This window comes from Canis lupus, chromosome 15, assembly GCF_011100685.1.
Source record: "Canis lupus familiaris isolate Mischka breed German Shepherd chromosome 15, alternate assembly UU_Cfam_GSD_1.0, whole genome shotgun sequence".
Taxonomy (NCBI): Eukaryota; Metazoa; Chordata; class Mammalia; order Carnivora; family Canidae; genus Canis; species Canis lupus.
In genome coordinates this window covers 48,495,071-48,509,326 of record NC_049236.1, presented here as the reverse complement: position 1 = coordinate 48,509,326, position 14,256 = coordinate 48,495,071, and the positions used below count along the sequence as shown (strand labels likewise).

Genomic DNA, 14,256 nt, shown 5'->3' with positions numbered 1-14,256 from the left:
CATTCATGAGAGGCACACAGAGAGGGAGAGGCAGAGACACAGGCAGAGGGAGAAGCAGGCTCCATGCAGAGAGCCCGACGTGGGACTCGATCCCGGGGTCTCCAGGATCACACCCCAGGCTGCAGGCGGCACTAAACTGCTGCACCACCGGGGCTGCCCAATAAATTTTTTTAAAAAAATAAAATAAAATAAAATAAACTACTATAACTCAATATAAAAGATATAAACCTTGCTTATGACATCTAGAAGTTTTTATATTTTACGTTGTCCAGTCAACCTTCCCCTTGTGATTTTCCACAATTTTTATGCTTAGAAAAATCCTTTCCCATTTCAACCTATTGACATATTTTCTTTTAGTTCTTTTGTTTCATTTGACATCTATATTTTCTTTTTTTTTTGACATCTATATTTTCAAAACACCTGGAATTTATTTTTGCTATGGTATAAGGATGATGATTTAATATCTGGTAGCGTAAGAGCCCATTAATCATTATTTCCAAAATTTTCCTGCCTCTTTTTCCAGATTAGCTTTTGAAATCACTTAGGTTATTCTTCCCTCCACCCCCAAAAAATCTCATTTAGATTCTTATTGAAATTGAAATTAAACTATAAATTAAAATTAAGGAGAATATATAGAAGAACGTTGAATAGTGGTGCTGCCAGACGATTATCCCATAGAAACGAGACAGTCATAGAAATACTTCCAGTGGTGTATGTATTTGTTTACACCAAATACATAGGCTTTTTGTTTCAGATAGTATTTTTTAGAAGTGTATTAGAGAACTCACCTTCCATTTGTTACAGAATCTTTAACTGAATGTCAATTTTGTATTTTATCAAATGTCTCTGTAGCATTTCTGGGATTCCATGTACCATTATGCTTTATTCTCTAGATCTCATGTATAAAGATGTTTCTTTCTTTAGTTCCTGTCATTAAGTCCTACTCTTAGCAATGTAGTCTTCTTTAATATGTGGTTTATTTGGGGTTGCTTGTGCTTTAGTTAACATTTTTACATATTGATATTTCTAGTCTGGAGTCTTTCTGAAGATACTTTTTTTTGGATAATTATTAAAATTTCAATGATTACCCATTTCAATTAGATGTTCAACTTCTGCATTTCACTTCCATTTTCCCTGAATAATATTCATTTAGAGATTTCTAAGTCAGAGTCTCAATTTTTAAAATCTCATCTGCATTTACTGTTCATATGACATTCAGGTTTTTGAATTTGGCATATTTATGATTTCCATTTTTCTTTTTGTTAAGTGTCTTAAATGTTTGTCTCTATATTTCCTGTCTTCCTGTGTCAACCAAGAATTAGTTATTTGACTTAACCAAATCTTTTATTCTAATTCATTTTCATTTACTTGCAGAATGAATCTTAAGTTGTTTTGTGTCGTGCTGTGCTATTAACTCACTTTTTAAAGCGTCTATTTCCATTCATCCTGTGAAACCTATCTTGGGCAGACTGCTATGAAGTGTCATGCTTTCCAATAGTCTATTTAATTAATCAGAAAAGTCATTATAACCTTACTCTACTGGAATTTTTAGAACCTATTTTTTTTTAATTTTGTTTATGTTTCAGGAGGCAATCGACTAACTAGATCTGGTGTTAGGAAATTAGAAAACTACTTTGTGTTTTTCCAGAAGGCACTGCTCCAGTGTTTCATTCTTAGCACCATACCAGCTGAACACTTCAGAATAAATTAAGTGTGTTATAGGGAGAAAACAAAATGGGATGAAGAAACAAATTGAATGCTGGAAACTATAATGTTTAACACAGTGTGAATACAAACAATTTAATGAAATTAGGAAAAAATACACTTCAGAAGCTACGTGTTTCTCTTTAGAAATGATAATCTAATTGTGGCAAAACTCAATATTCGTGCATTCTTGAAATTTGCCCAATTTTTCTTATTAGCCCATTACATTTCCTAGTATGTTATTACCATAATTTGGCTTGCTTTTTCCTATGTAATTTGTGTATATTTTTCAGAAATGTTGATTAACGGGGCATCTGGGTGTTTCAGTTGGTTAAGTGTCAGACTCTTGATTTCAGTTCAGGTCATGATCTCAGGGGTTGTGACGCTGAACCCCATTTCGGGCTGTGTGCTGGGTGTGGAGCCTACTTGGAATTCTCTCTCCCTCTCCCTCTTCTCCACCCCCCTCCACACACACGTGCACTATCTCTCTCTTAAAAAAACAAAAAAAAAAAACAAAACAAAAAAAACAGAAAAGAAATCCTGATTAAATAGCTCCCCACTGTGCCCTATGAAATTCACACAGACATTCTTATGAAAGTACTTTTTTGTTTTTTTTGGTTTTTTTTTTTTAATTTTTTAAAATTTTTATTTATTTATGATAGTCATCACAGAGAGAGAGAGAGAGAGAGAGGCAGAGACACAGGCAGAGGGAGAAGCAGGCTCCATGCACCAGGAACCCGACGTGGGACTCGATCCTGGGTCTCCAGGATCGCACCCTGGGCCAAAGGCAGGCGCTAAACTGCTGCGCCACCCAGGGATCCCTATGAAAGTACTTTTTTGAAATGCATTTTCCATATCACATGTAGGTGGGGAGGAAAGGCTTTTCTAAAAATGTTAAATATCTTTAATTTTGACTCCTGTGATTTACCAAACCCATAATCACTCTACTAGTCAATAGGTGTTCTTATTCTTAAACAGAGAACCTCTCATTTAATATAGGAAGCCTCTTGAAGTTACACTTTTCCCTCGAAGTCTACATTTCCCTGACATCCAAAAAATAAGTAATCCAATTAAAAAATGGGCAAAAGACATGAATAGATATTTTTCAAAAGAAGATATACAGATGGCCAACAGACACATGAAAAGATGCTCAACATCAGTCTTCATCAGGGAAATACAAATCAAAACTACAGTAAGATACCATCTCACACCTGTCAGAATGGTTAAAATAAAAAACACAAGAAACAGCAGTGTTGGCAAGGATGTGGATTAAAAGGAACCCTCTTACACTGTTGGCAGGACTGCAAAATGGTGCAGCCATTCTGGAAAATGCACGGAAGTCATTCAAAAAGTTAAAATTTGAACTACCATATGATCCAGCAATTACACTAGAGGTATTTACCCAAAGAATACAAAGATACTAATTCAAAGGGATACGTGCACTCAGATAGTTATAGCGGCACTGTCAACGATAGCCAAATTATGGCAAGAGCCCAAGTGTCCATTGTGGTATATACTTGTGGTATATATGTACAATAAAATATTACTCAGCCATGAAAAAAAATGAAATCTTGCCATTTGGAACAACATGGTTGGAGCTAGAGAGTATTATGCTAAGCAAAATAAGCCAGAGAAAGACAAAATGCCATATGATTTCACTCATATAGAAATTTAAGAAACGGGATCCCTGGGTGGCGCAGCAGTTTGGCGCTTGCCTTTGGCCCAGGGCACAATCCTGGAGACCCGGGATCGAATCCCATGTCGGGTTCCCGGTGCATGGAGCCTGCTTCTCCCTCTGCCTGTGTCTCTGCCTCTCTGTGTGTGTGACTATCATAAATAAATAAAAATTAAAAAAAAAAGAAATTTAAGAAACAAATAAGGAACAGAAAATAAAAGAGAGAGAGAGGCAAACCAAGAAACGGACTCTCAACAACAGAGAACAAACTGGTGGTTACCAGAGGGGAGGTGGGTGGGGACAGGGGATGTGGATTAAGGAGGGCACTTGTAATGAACACCGGGTATTGTATAGAAGTGCTGAATCGCTATACTGTACAGTGGAAACTAATACCATGCCGTATGTTAACTGGAATTATTTAAATACAAACTAAAAAAAAAAGTTGTTTACATTTCCCTTTCAGTGACCATAAGAAGTACAGACTTCTCCACACTTTTGAGATATTTGAGCAAAGACATAGGTAAGCCACTTACATTTTTCATGATAAAAGCTAATACACACACACACACACACACACACACCCCTCTCAAATAGGAGTGCTAGAATAATTTCTAGAGACTACAAAACTCTTACTGTCAAGTATGCAATCACCATGACACGGGGACAGTTTAAAAGTAAGATGGAGAGCTGGGGGCTAGTAAACGTCTTACCTGCTTTCCGTCCAGTGTGCAGAGCCTCTTGACCACCCCTGAATCTAGTTTAATGGCTTCGGTGATATCTGTCAAGACCTGTTCAAAGGAATGAGCAGTCTTCTTATTTAGAAGGATCCGCACAGCTTTTCTAGGCTTCACTCCACTTCGAATCACAGTCACTAATTTGGGTTTGATGAAATCTTTACTTTCTTTCACTTCACTCTTCACGGAGGAGGGAGCAGCCAAGGCTCGAGTTGTCCCACCCTTGATGTTCACAGACCAGTTCGGGTTAATATTTTTGGTGTAATCAACTTTACGAAATGGTTCATTTGATGCACACACGTAACTCTCACCTAAAAAGCAAAAAATCAGTTTTATTAGAATGATTATCCCCACCACAGAAGCACTGTATCTTAAGAACAAAGGCTGGAGACCCATTAAGTGAACTCCTAAACTTAACAGGTTCACTGAAAGGGGGATTCATATCCTTTTCCTTGGCATTCTGCATACTACCTTCCCTTTCTATTTAAACATCTGGATTGGTTTTGAGAGAGGGAATAACACACATTACAGAATGAAAGCACTAGACAAATAAGACAAGAAAGACTTGGGCTTTACTCTGATCAAATACATCACCCTGTATAATTCCTCTGCACTTTGGTTCCTATTATCATTGTCTATGACTTGAAGCTGTTGAATCAGCTGAATTCTAGAGTACTTCCTAATCCCCAAACCATTCACTAACGTAACTTTAAAAAAAAAATCTCATTCTACAAGAAATAATTATATCACAAAATAATATATATATATAATAATATATCCATAGAAAGAAATAAAACCATTTTTCTCCTTTCAACTACAAATTTCAGTCCTAATTGAAGAATGATGGCTCCATCTTCACATAGCTGCCTAAAATATATTTAGTCGTAGTATCATTGAAGAAAGAGGGATCCCTGGGTGGCTCAGCGGTTTCGCGCCTGCCTTTGGCCCAGGGCGTGATCCTGGAGTCCCGGGATCGAGTCCCACGTCGGGCTCCCGGTGTGGAGCCTGCTTCTCCCTCTGCCTGTATCTCTACCCCTCTCTCTCTCTCTCTCTCTCTCATGAATAAATAAATAAATCTTTAAAAAAAATAAAATAAATAATCTTTTAACAAAATAAAAATGTGTTCATTATTCATGCTGCCTTCTGCTTAATTTTTATTGAGTAAAACACTAAAACTATACTATTTATCCATTGGTTTACTAACTCAATGTTCATTACTTTTAAGTTCCAAAATTATAGTTGGAAAAATAATGATTTTTATAATTATATGTTGAAAATCATAATTCATAATTATATGTTTAAAAATCATAATTTTTCTTTCAGGAAACTCAGAAGTCACCCAATTCTTTTATCCTCACCTGTTTGGCACACAAAGCAAGAGGATTACACTCTAAGATTTTCTCTAAGATACCTTCTAACTCAAAAAGAATCAGGTACTTTTTCACATATTCAGTATAACAGTCTCGCACTTAATAGAATAATTATATGATACAAGCCTTAAGTGCGGTTCATGCTTAAAACGAAAATAACCAAAAACAGTAAAAGGCAATTCCTGAGGAAAAATTAATATAAATATCATATTTAACTATTATCAGGATGTTCTTAAAATCCTGATGAATGGAGAACTTAGAGACTCCCAAAGGCACATGAACAATTCAGTAACAGATCAGGCATATAAGAAGGGCCTAAAAAGAGGAGTAATGCCTTCTATTTAAAGGCAAAATTATGCCACTGTCCAAGAAAACTGGGGAACCAGTCACAGGTTCTACTGCTGCTTCCACACCACTAATCTGAAAGCTAGCACAACCATCGCCATTTAGATAGAGATTTTCCATCTCGGTAGGTTTATCTAAAATGACTTTTCACAGTGTAATCATCTGGGAAAATGGCATGTAATTTCAAATACATATGAATTTAATAAAATAGCACTATACATCACATGCATTTATAAAGAGCAAAAATAAACACTTGTGATTTTGCTTTAATTTTATAGAGAACACAAGACTCATGTTGCAAAGCTCTAAATAAAATTTAATTACATGTTCTGATTCAAAATATTAAGATGGAAGAAGGAAAAGGAAATTTCAGTAAAAGACAGTAAATTTTTTTTTTAAGGGCAGGGAGCTGTCAGCTGAGGAAAAGCCTTTTCTCAATATAAAGGGAAAACACAGTGCTAAAAAGAAACAAAACAAGAGGAAATTTAGTATGTCAGATTTCCTTGATCAACCCTGCACAGTTGACATATCAACGAGATGAGCTGCCTTTTAAATTCATCTGTATTTTGCTTCTTTATACTGGTTCAGGACATCAGAATGAAAATAGGTAAAGGATGTCTGTCTTTTGGGCAATTTACACGTTTAATGCAATCCCTATCAAAATACCATGGACTTTCTTCAGAGAGTTAGAACAAATTATTTTAAGATTTGTGTGGAATCAGAAAAGACCCCGAATAGCCAGGGGAATTTTAAAAAAGAAAACCATATCTGGGGGCATCACAATGCCAGATTTCAGGTTGTACTACAAAGCTGTGGTCATCAAGACAGTGTGGTACTGACACAAAAACAGACACATAGATCAATGGAACAGAATAGAGAACCCAGAAGTGGACCCTGAACTTTATGGTCAACTAATATTCGATAAAGGAGGAAAGACTATCCACTGGAAGAAAGACAGTCTCTTCAATAAATGGTGCTGGGAAAATTGGACATCCACATGCAGAAGAATGAAACTAGACCACTCTCCTTCACCATACACAAAGATAAACTCAAAATGGATGAAAGATCTAAATGTGAGACAAGACTCCATCAAAATTCTAGCGGAGAACACAGGCAACACCCTTTTTGAACTCGGCCACAGTAACGTCTTGCAAGATACATCCACGAAGGCAAAAGAAACAAAAGCAAAAATGAACTATTGGGACTTCATCAAGATAAGAAGCTTTTGCACAGCAAAGGATACAGTCAACAAAACTCAAAGACAACCTACAGAATGGGAGAAGATATTTGCAAATGACATATCAGATAAAGGGCTACTTTCCAAGATCTATAAAGAACTTCTTAAACTCAACAGCAAAGAAACAAACAATCCAATCATGAAATGGGCAAAAGACATGAAGAGAAATCTCACAGAGGAAGACATAGACATGGCCAACATGCACATGAGAAAATGTTCTGCATCACTTGCCATCAGGGAAATACAAATCAAAACCACAATGAGATCCCACCTCATACCAGTGAGAATGGGGAAAATTAACAAGGCAGGAAACCACAAATGTTGGAGAGGATGCAGAGAAAAGGGAACCCTTTTACACTGTTGGTGGGAATGTGAACTGGTGCAGCCACTCTGGGAAACTGTGTGGAGGTTCCTCAAAGAGATAAAAATAGACCTGCCCTACAACCCAGCAATTGCACTGTTGGGGATTTACCCCAAAGATACAGATGCAGTGAAACGCGGGGACACCTGCACCCCGATGTTTCTAGCAGCAATGTCCACAATAGCCAAACTGTGGAAGGAGCCTTGGTGTCCATCGAAAGATAAAGGGACAAAGAAGCTGTGGTCTATGTATACAATGGAATATTCCTCAGCCATTAGAAACGACAAATACCCACCATTTGTTTCAACGTGGATGGAACTGGAGGGTATTATGCTGAGTGAAGTAAGTCAATCAGAGAAGGACAAACATTATATGGTCTCATTCATTTGGGGAATACAAAAAATAGTGAAAGGGAATATAAGGGAAGGGAGAAGAAATGTGTGGGAAATATCAGAAAGGGAGACAGAACATAAAGACTCCTAACTCTGGGAAACAACTAGGGGTGGTGGAAGGGGAGGAGGGCGGGGGGTGGGGGTGAATGGGTGACGGGCACTGAGGGGGGCACTTGACGGGATGAGCACTGGGTGTTATTCTGTATGTTGGCAAATTGAACACCAATAAAAAATAAATTTATTATAAAAAAAGGGATGTCTGTCTTTTAATTTGTTTATATGTAGTTACAGATACATTTAATTCCTTCTCTCTCCTCCTCCCTTCATACTGTTTCTATTAAAAACTCCTACATCAGTTCTATAATATGTAAAGTTTTGAACCAGCAGATACCCATGTTGGCATCCTTGGCATACCACATTTCAGCACAATGGTTCAAGACACAGTTTTGAGGTCACACCTGTGTTTCCATATACTGGGCACATAAAGCCCTGCAATAGAGAGGTCATACCTTGGTAACCACAGCAACCAAGATACCCAGGCTAGCTTCCTTTGTGATGTCCCCACCCTGATCAAACAATCTCCTGATGGTAATTTTGTCAATTACATAGATTTGCCTATTAGGAGAGAACATGTTGACAAAACAATTTAAGATTTTGGTTCTGTGGGTAGTTATAGCTCTTGCTGTTAACAAAACAGCAAATTATTATTGTTAGGTGCTAAGCACCTGTAAGATTGATTAGAACCAATCAGCCACCCTTCAACCAGATTCTTGCTACTATAGAGATATGTTACCCCCCCACCAACTTGTCACTTCCTCCTTCCTTCCCATCCTGGTAGGAACATTACTTCCCTGAAACTTACTCAGCTAGAAACCTTAGGCATCATCCTTCACTCTTCTGGCTTCCCTATATACTACATTTTGAAATCAAGCTCTGTCCATTCTATTTTCTAAATATTTCTCAAAACGTCCACCCTCTGAGCTCTCACCACCACCCACTGCCTACTTGGATCAATGCAAGAATCTTGTGTTTTCTGCTCATTCCCCAATAACATAACAAACAGCAGCGCATTTTATGCTATTGATACAGCTGAAAGTAATTCTAAAGTAATGAATTCTTCATTCTAAAGTAATGAATTTTATATACTTGTAAAATACTACATCCTGAAAGGATTTTTAAAAGGATTTTTGCCAGGGATCCCTGGGTGGCTCAGCGGTTTGGCGCCTGCCTTTGCTCCAGGGTGCGATCCTGGAGTCCTGGGATCAAGTCCCACGTCAGGCTCCCGGCATGGAGCCTGCTTCTCCCTCTGCCTCCCTCTCTCATGAATAAATAAATAAAAATTTAAAAAAAGAAGTGTTTAAAAATAAAAAATAAATAAATAAATAAATAAATAAATAAATAAATAAATAAATGGATTTTTGCCAATACAAACTATATTCACCCAAGAAAGGAAAAGATAAGCATCTCATTTATAAATTAGAGTTAAACTAATATATAAACATGCACATACAGATATAATACACACATAAATACGAAAAATAAAACTGTCTCTTTAGTCCAGAATTGATCTGACATTAACAGCTAGATCTCAATATTATCATAAGCTGCTCTGATGCTCAGACTGACCTGTGTTCTTCTCTGGGATATAATCCCATAGAATATCTGTATCAAATAAAGTCACTCTGAGACTATGGTAAAGTGACACAAAAACAAGTTCACTGTACAGTCCACTAAATACCAGATATCCCTCTCTTGCACTCAATGAGTGACTGCCACTTTTTTTTTCAATTACAGCTTTTTCCTCAATCTACTCTGTGCTCTTGTAAGATTTAATGAAATGCTCAAAGAATTGTCCTTCCTTAACAGCACCCAATACAGAGCAAGTCCTTGCTTCCCCCAGACCCTTCCTGAAATTATCCAACCAAAGCCCAAATTCTATGATAAGTCTAACACCAGCTTACTGAGATCCCCTATGGTATCATACAATGTCCATTCTCTTTGCTGCAATGAGTAATAAACTCAACTGGTTCAACTATAGGTATATGCTTGATGGTCTCTGACTAAAGGAAACTAAGATACACACAAAACACTCATTGTCTTTCCTTCTTCCCATGAACAGTTCTTTGACTTAACAGTTCTTTGACCACAGGAGTTTAGGGGGAAATCATTTTGGAAATTATGATCACATGAATACTATATACAAAGAAAATTTGCTTTACTAGAGAAAGAAGATAGGTAGAAGCATTACATAATTATAAAACTTAACTGTTTTCATACACAACAGAATAGGAAATCTTTGAATTTCCTTTAAGATTCTACAATGGCAGAGCTATGGCTTCTTAGCACTGGCATTTGTTCAGAGACACTTCATAGTTAGCAGGTGGTCAAATTAAGTTCTACAATGGTGTAATACAAACTGCATATTAACCATTAACGTTCATCCTTCCTCAACCCAAGAATATGCCTTTTCTTTAAGAGACAAGAGAATATTAAATGCTAGGAACTCCTCAATGTCTTGTCTCTGAAAACCTTCATCCCTACAAATGTTTTTCAGACTGTGCCAAATTTTTCCACCTTGTCTCCCTTTTCAGCAATAGGATAGCCACCTCCTATCGGATGTTGAGTCCCTCTACATGTTTCTGTGTCCTCATGCTGCAGTTTCAGAGACATTCTTCTTCTCTCCTCCATTGAACTAGGCAGCCCTCACTACAGGATTAGATACAAATACCTCCCACCTTGAACACACACAGATCCTCCCTCTCTTCATTCCTCATCCCACTCTACCTAATGTGCTTTTGGCTTCCATTCACTGCTGAGTTAAAAAGCTCTCCTCATCTATTTTTTCCTCATTTCTTCACCCCCTGTTTGCTCTTAGGCCACTGTGGCATCACTTTTGCTCTCTGCATTCCCCTGGCTGGAACACCCTGACCCCTGAACAGGTCTTTCCTAACTGCCAAATGCAAAGCACATCTTCCAAAAATCACTGGGTGTCTTCTGAGGACACTGGACACTAGTCATGATTTTCTCTTGCAAATCCTTTTTCCCTCAGCTTCCACAATCTGATTTCTTTTGGTTTATACCTCTTACTTCTCTAGTTGCTCCTTCCTGGTATGCTTTTTCAGGGTCCTCTTCTCCCACCCATCTACTTCATACTCCTTAGACACTCTGTAGGCAGTTGAATTCAACCCCATGGCTTCAAATACCACCTTTATCCTGAGGACATTTCCAGCCTACTCTTTTCTCTTGACTTCAAGCCACTTACTGAGCATCTATACTAGATTATCTATGGATATCCCACATGCTACTGTCTAAAACTAACTTTACTCCCCATTATTGCTACCTTGGCCTCAAACTCTCCTCTTCCTGAATTCCCCAACTTACTGAATGAAATCATTGCCTAAACAAAAGTCAAGACTCCTGCTTCCCGGGCAGCCCCAGTGGCGCAGCTGTTTGGCGCAGCGGTTTGGCGCCGCCTGCAGCCTGGGGTGTGATCCTGGAGACCTGGGATCGAATCCCACATCGGGCTCCCTGCATGAGCCTCCTTCTCCCTCTCCCTCTCCCTGTGTCTCTGCCTCTGTGTCTATGAATAAATAAATAAAAAAAAGACTCCTGCCTCCCTTCTCCCTTCCCTACATTCAACAGAACTGGCAAAGCTGTTGACCTCAGTCTAAGCACCTCTGGAATCTATCCTCTTTGACTTTGCGTTCTTTCATTTCTCCTTGGATTAGAGTAGTTAAGCTCCCTTTGGGGCCTCACCTCCTCATCCTCCACATAGCTGTCACAGCAAATTTTTAGAAATTGTAGATTTGATGTCTTTTGCCCGCTTCATTGCTTTTAGAATAAAGACCAAACTCCTCAGCACATCACACACTTCCACTCTCATTCCCACCACTTTCCCACAGGTTCCTAACTTAGTGTCATACAAGTATATTTGCAATTTCCTTCCAAACTCATCATACCCTCTTGTTCTCATTGCTTCTTGTATGTCTGAAATAACCTTCCTCCTCCTCCCATCTTGTCTCTTTTTTTTTTTTTTAAGATTTTATTTATTTACTCATGAAGGACAGAGGCGGGAGGAGGTGGGCAGAGACACAGGCAGAGGGAGAAGCAGGCTCCATGCAGGGAGCCCAATTCGGACTCGATCCTGGGTCTCCAGAATCAGGGCTGGGCTGAAGGTGGTGCTAAACTGCTGAGCCACCTGGGCTGCCCTCATCTTGTCTCTCTTTAACTGACCAATCATGATTAATCACTCTTGGCAAGGAAGTAAAGCAATAGAAACTTTTGCATATTACTGCTGCAGGGGTTTTTAATTGGTTCAATCGCCTAGGAAAAACAGGCTTAATCCCCTAGAAAAACATTATCTAATATTAAGTTTACAACATACACATCATAGGACCCAGGAATCCACCCCAGGAAAATATCCTGGAAAAACTCATGCACATGGACAGTAGTGTGTGTTTGCGAAAGCATTGCTCAACAGTCAAACATGAAAAATCAATCCACAAGTCCAACAATAGGAAAACAGATACAGAGATTGTGGTGTGGTCATATGTACTACTTATACAGTAATGAAAATGACCAAACAAGAGCTGTAAGCAACAACTTGGATGAATTTTACAAATAATAGTGGGAAAGGATGACAAAAGACTATAGGTAGTGAGATTCAATTTCTCTAGAGTTCAAAACAGGAAAAACTAACTGTATCAATCAGGGATGCCAGAGATCCCTGGGTGGCTCAGCAGTTTAGTGCCTGCCTTTGGCCTAGGGCCTGATCCTGGAGTCCCGGGATCAAGTCCCACATCAGGCTCCCTGCATGGAGCCTGTTTCTCCCTTTGCCTGTGTCTCTGTCTCTCTGTGCCTCTCATGAATAAATAAATAAAATCTTTCAAAAAAAAAATTCTCTTCTAAAAAAAAAAAATATCAGGGATGCCTTCATTGGTGATAAAAATATAGATAAAAGCAAGAGTCAAGCCTCTGTTATCTTGGGAAGAACTGTAACCAGGAAGGGACACAGGAAGAAGTTCTCGGATTCTGGCAACACTGCTTCTTGACATGGCTGGTCACAAAGGTCTTCACTTTGTAACTCACTGGGCTATATATGTAAATGAATCTTCATAATTTTAAAATAAAAAAATTTTAATTGCATTCTTCTTATACCCCAAGCTTACAATGTATCAATTTCTCATAATCATTTATTCTTTCTCTCTTCCAATGGTTCTTTAAATATTTATTTATTTATTTATTTGAGAGAGAGCGAGCATGCACTTGAGTGGGGTGAGGGGCAGAAGGAGAAGCAGGCCCTCCACTGAGCAAGGAGCCCAATGTGGGGCTCCATCCTAGGACCCCAGAATCATGACCTGAGCCAAAGGCAGATGCTTAACTAACGAGCCACTCAGGCACCCCTCTTCCAATGGTTCTTGATGGAGAATTTTTTTTTTTTAAGATTTTATTTATTTATCCGTAAGAGACACAGAGGGAGGCAGAGACACAGGCAGAGGGAGAAGCAGGCTCCATGCAGGGAACCCAATACGGGACTCAATCCAAGGACCCCAGGATCACACTCTGAGCCAAAGGCAGATACTCAACTGCTGAGCCACCCAGGCGTCCTGAGAATTTCTTTAATCAGGTGATTTTGCTGTATAAATACAGATGCTCAGCCCTTACTACAGCTCAACTGAATCACTGGAAGATGGGACCAGAACATGTAAGGGTTTTTAATTTCACAAGTTACTCTGAAAACAACCTCTCATTACAAACCACAACCTAGATTAGAAGCTAGATTCTAATTTCTAATTCTAATTCTAATTCTAATTCTAATTTCAAACCTAGATTTGAAAAAACTGACTTTATCTTTTTCATACTCTAGCACAATACCTGGTATATAACAGGTATTCAAAACATGTTTGCCAAGGTAATGATGAAAATGCAAACTTCTGGGGATCCCTGGGTGGCTCAGCAGTTTAGCACCTGCCGTCAGCCCTGGTGTGATCCTGGAGTCCTGGGATCCAGTCCCTTGTCCAGCTCCCTGCAAGGAGACTGCTTCTCCCTCTGCCTGTGTCTCTGCCTCTCTCTCTCATGAATAAATAAAATCTTAAAAAAAAAAAAAAGAAAAGAAAAGAGAGAGAAAGAAAAGAAAAAAGAAAAGAAAAGAAAATGCAAACTTCCATCTCTCATGGAGATCTCATTGCCTTACTTCTAGGTAAAACATTTGCACAGTATAGTTGTTTGTTTACACAGAATGACCCTGGGAGGCTCAGGGTCAGGCTCCTGAAAGATGTCAAGCATGATTGGAGACATTCTTAGGTTATGCCAGCCCACCAAAAGGCAACCTAAGGGATATATGGGGAAAAAAGCAGGATATGAAGGCTGCCTAGTATCTACCAATCTTTTTAATTCGTTTCAGATCATCAAGGCTTCAAGAGTCCAGAGTACACACTT

General features: G+C 38.6%; 1 protein-coding gene across 8 annotated transcripts in view; it reads right to left on the bottom strand.

The window, feature by feature from the left end:
- DCLK2 (doublecortin like kinase 2) overlaps positions 1-14,256 on the bottom strand; it is a 246,910-nt gene that overhangs the window by 219,248 nt on the left and 13,406 nt on the right. For all 8 annotated transcript variants that reach the window (XM_038558994.1, XM_038558996.1, XM_038558995.1 and 5 more), the window contains exon 2: positions 4,090-4,424. In XM_038558994.1, the coding sequence (XP_038414922.1) occupies positions 4,090-4,424 (335 nt within the window). The remainder of the gene's footprint in view (positions 1-4,089; positions 4,425-14,256) is intronic.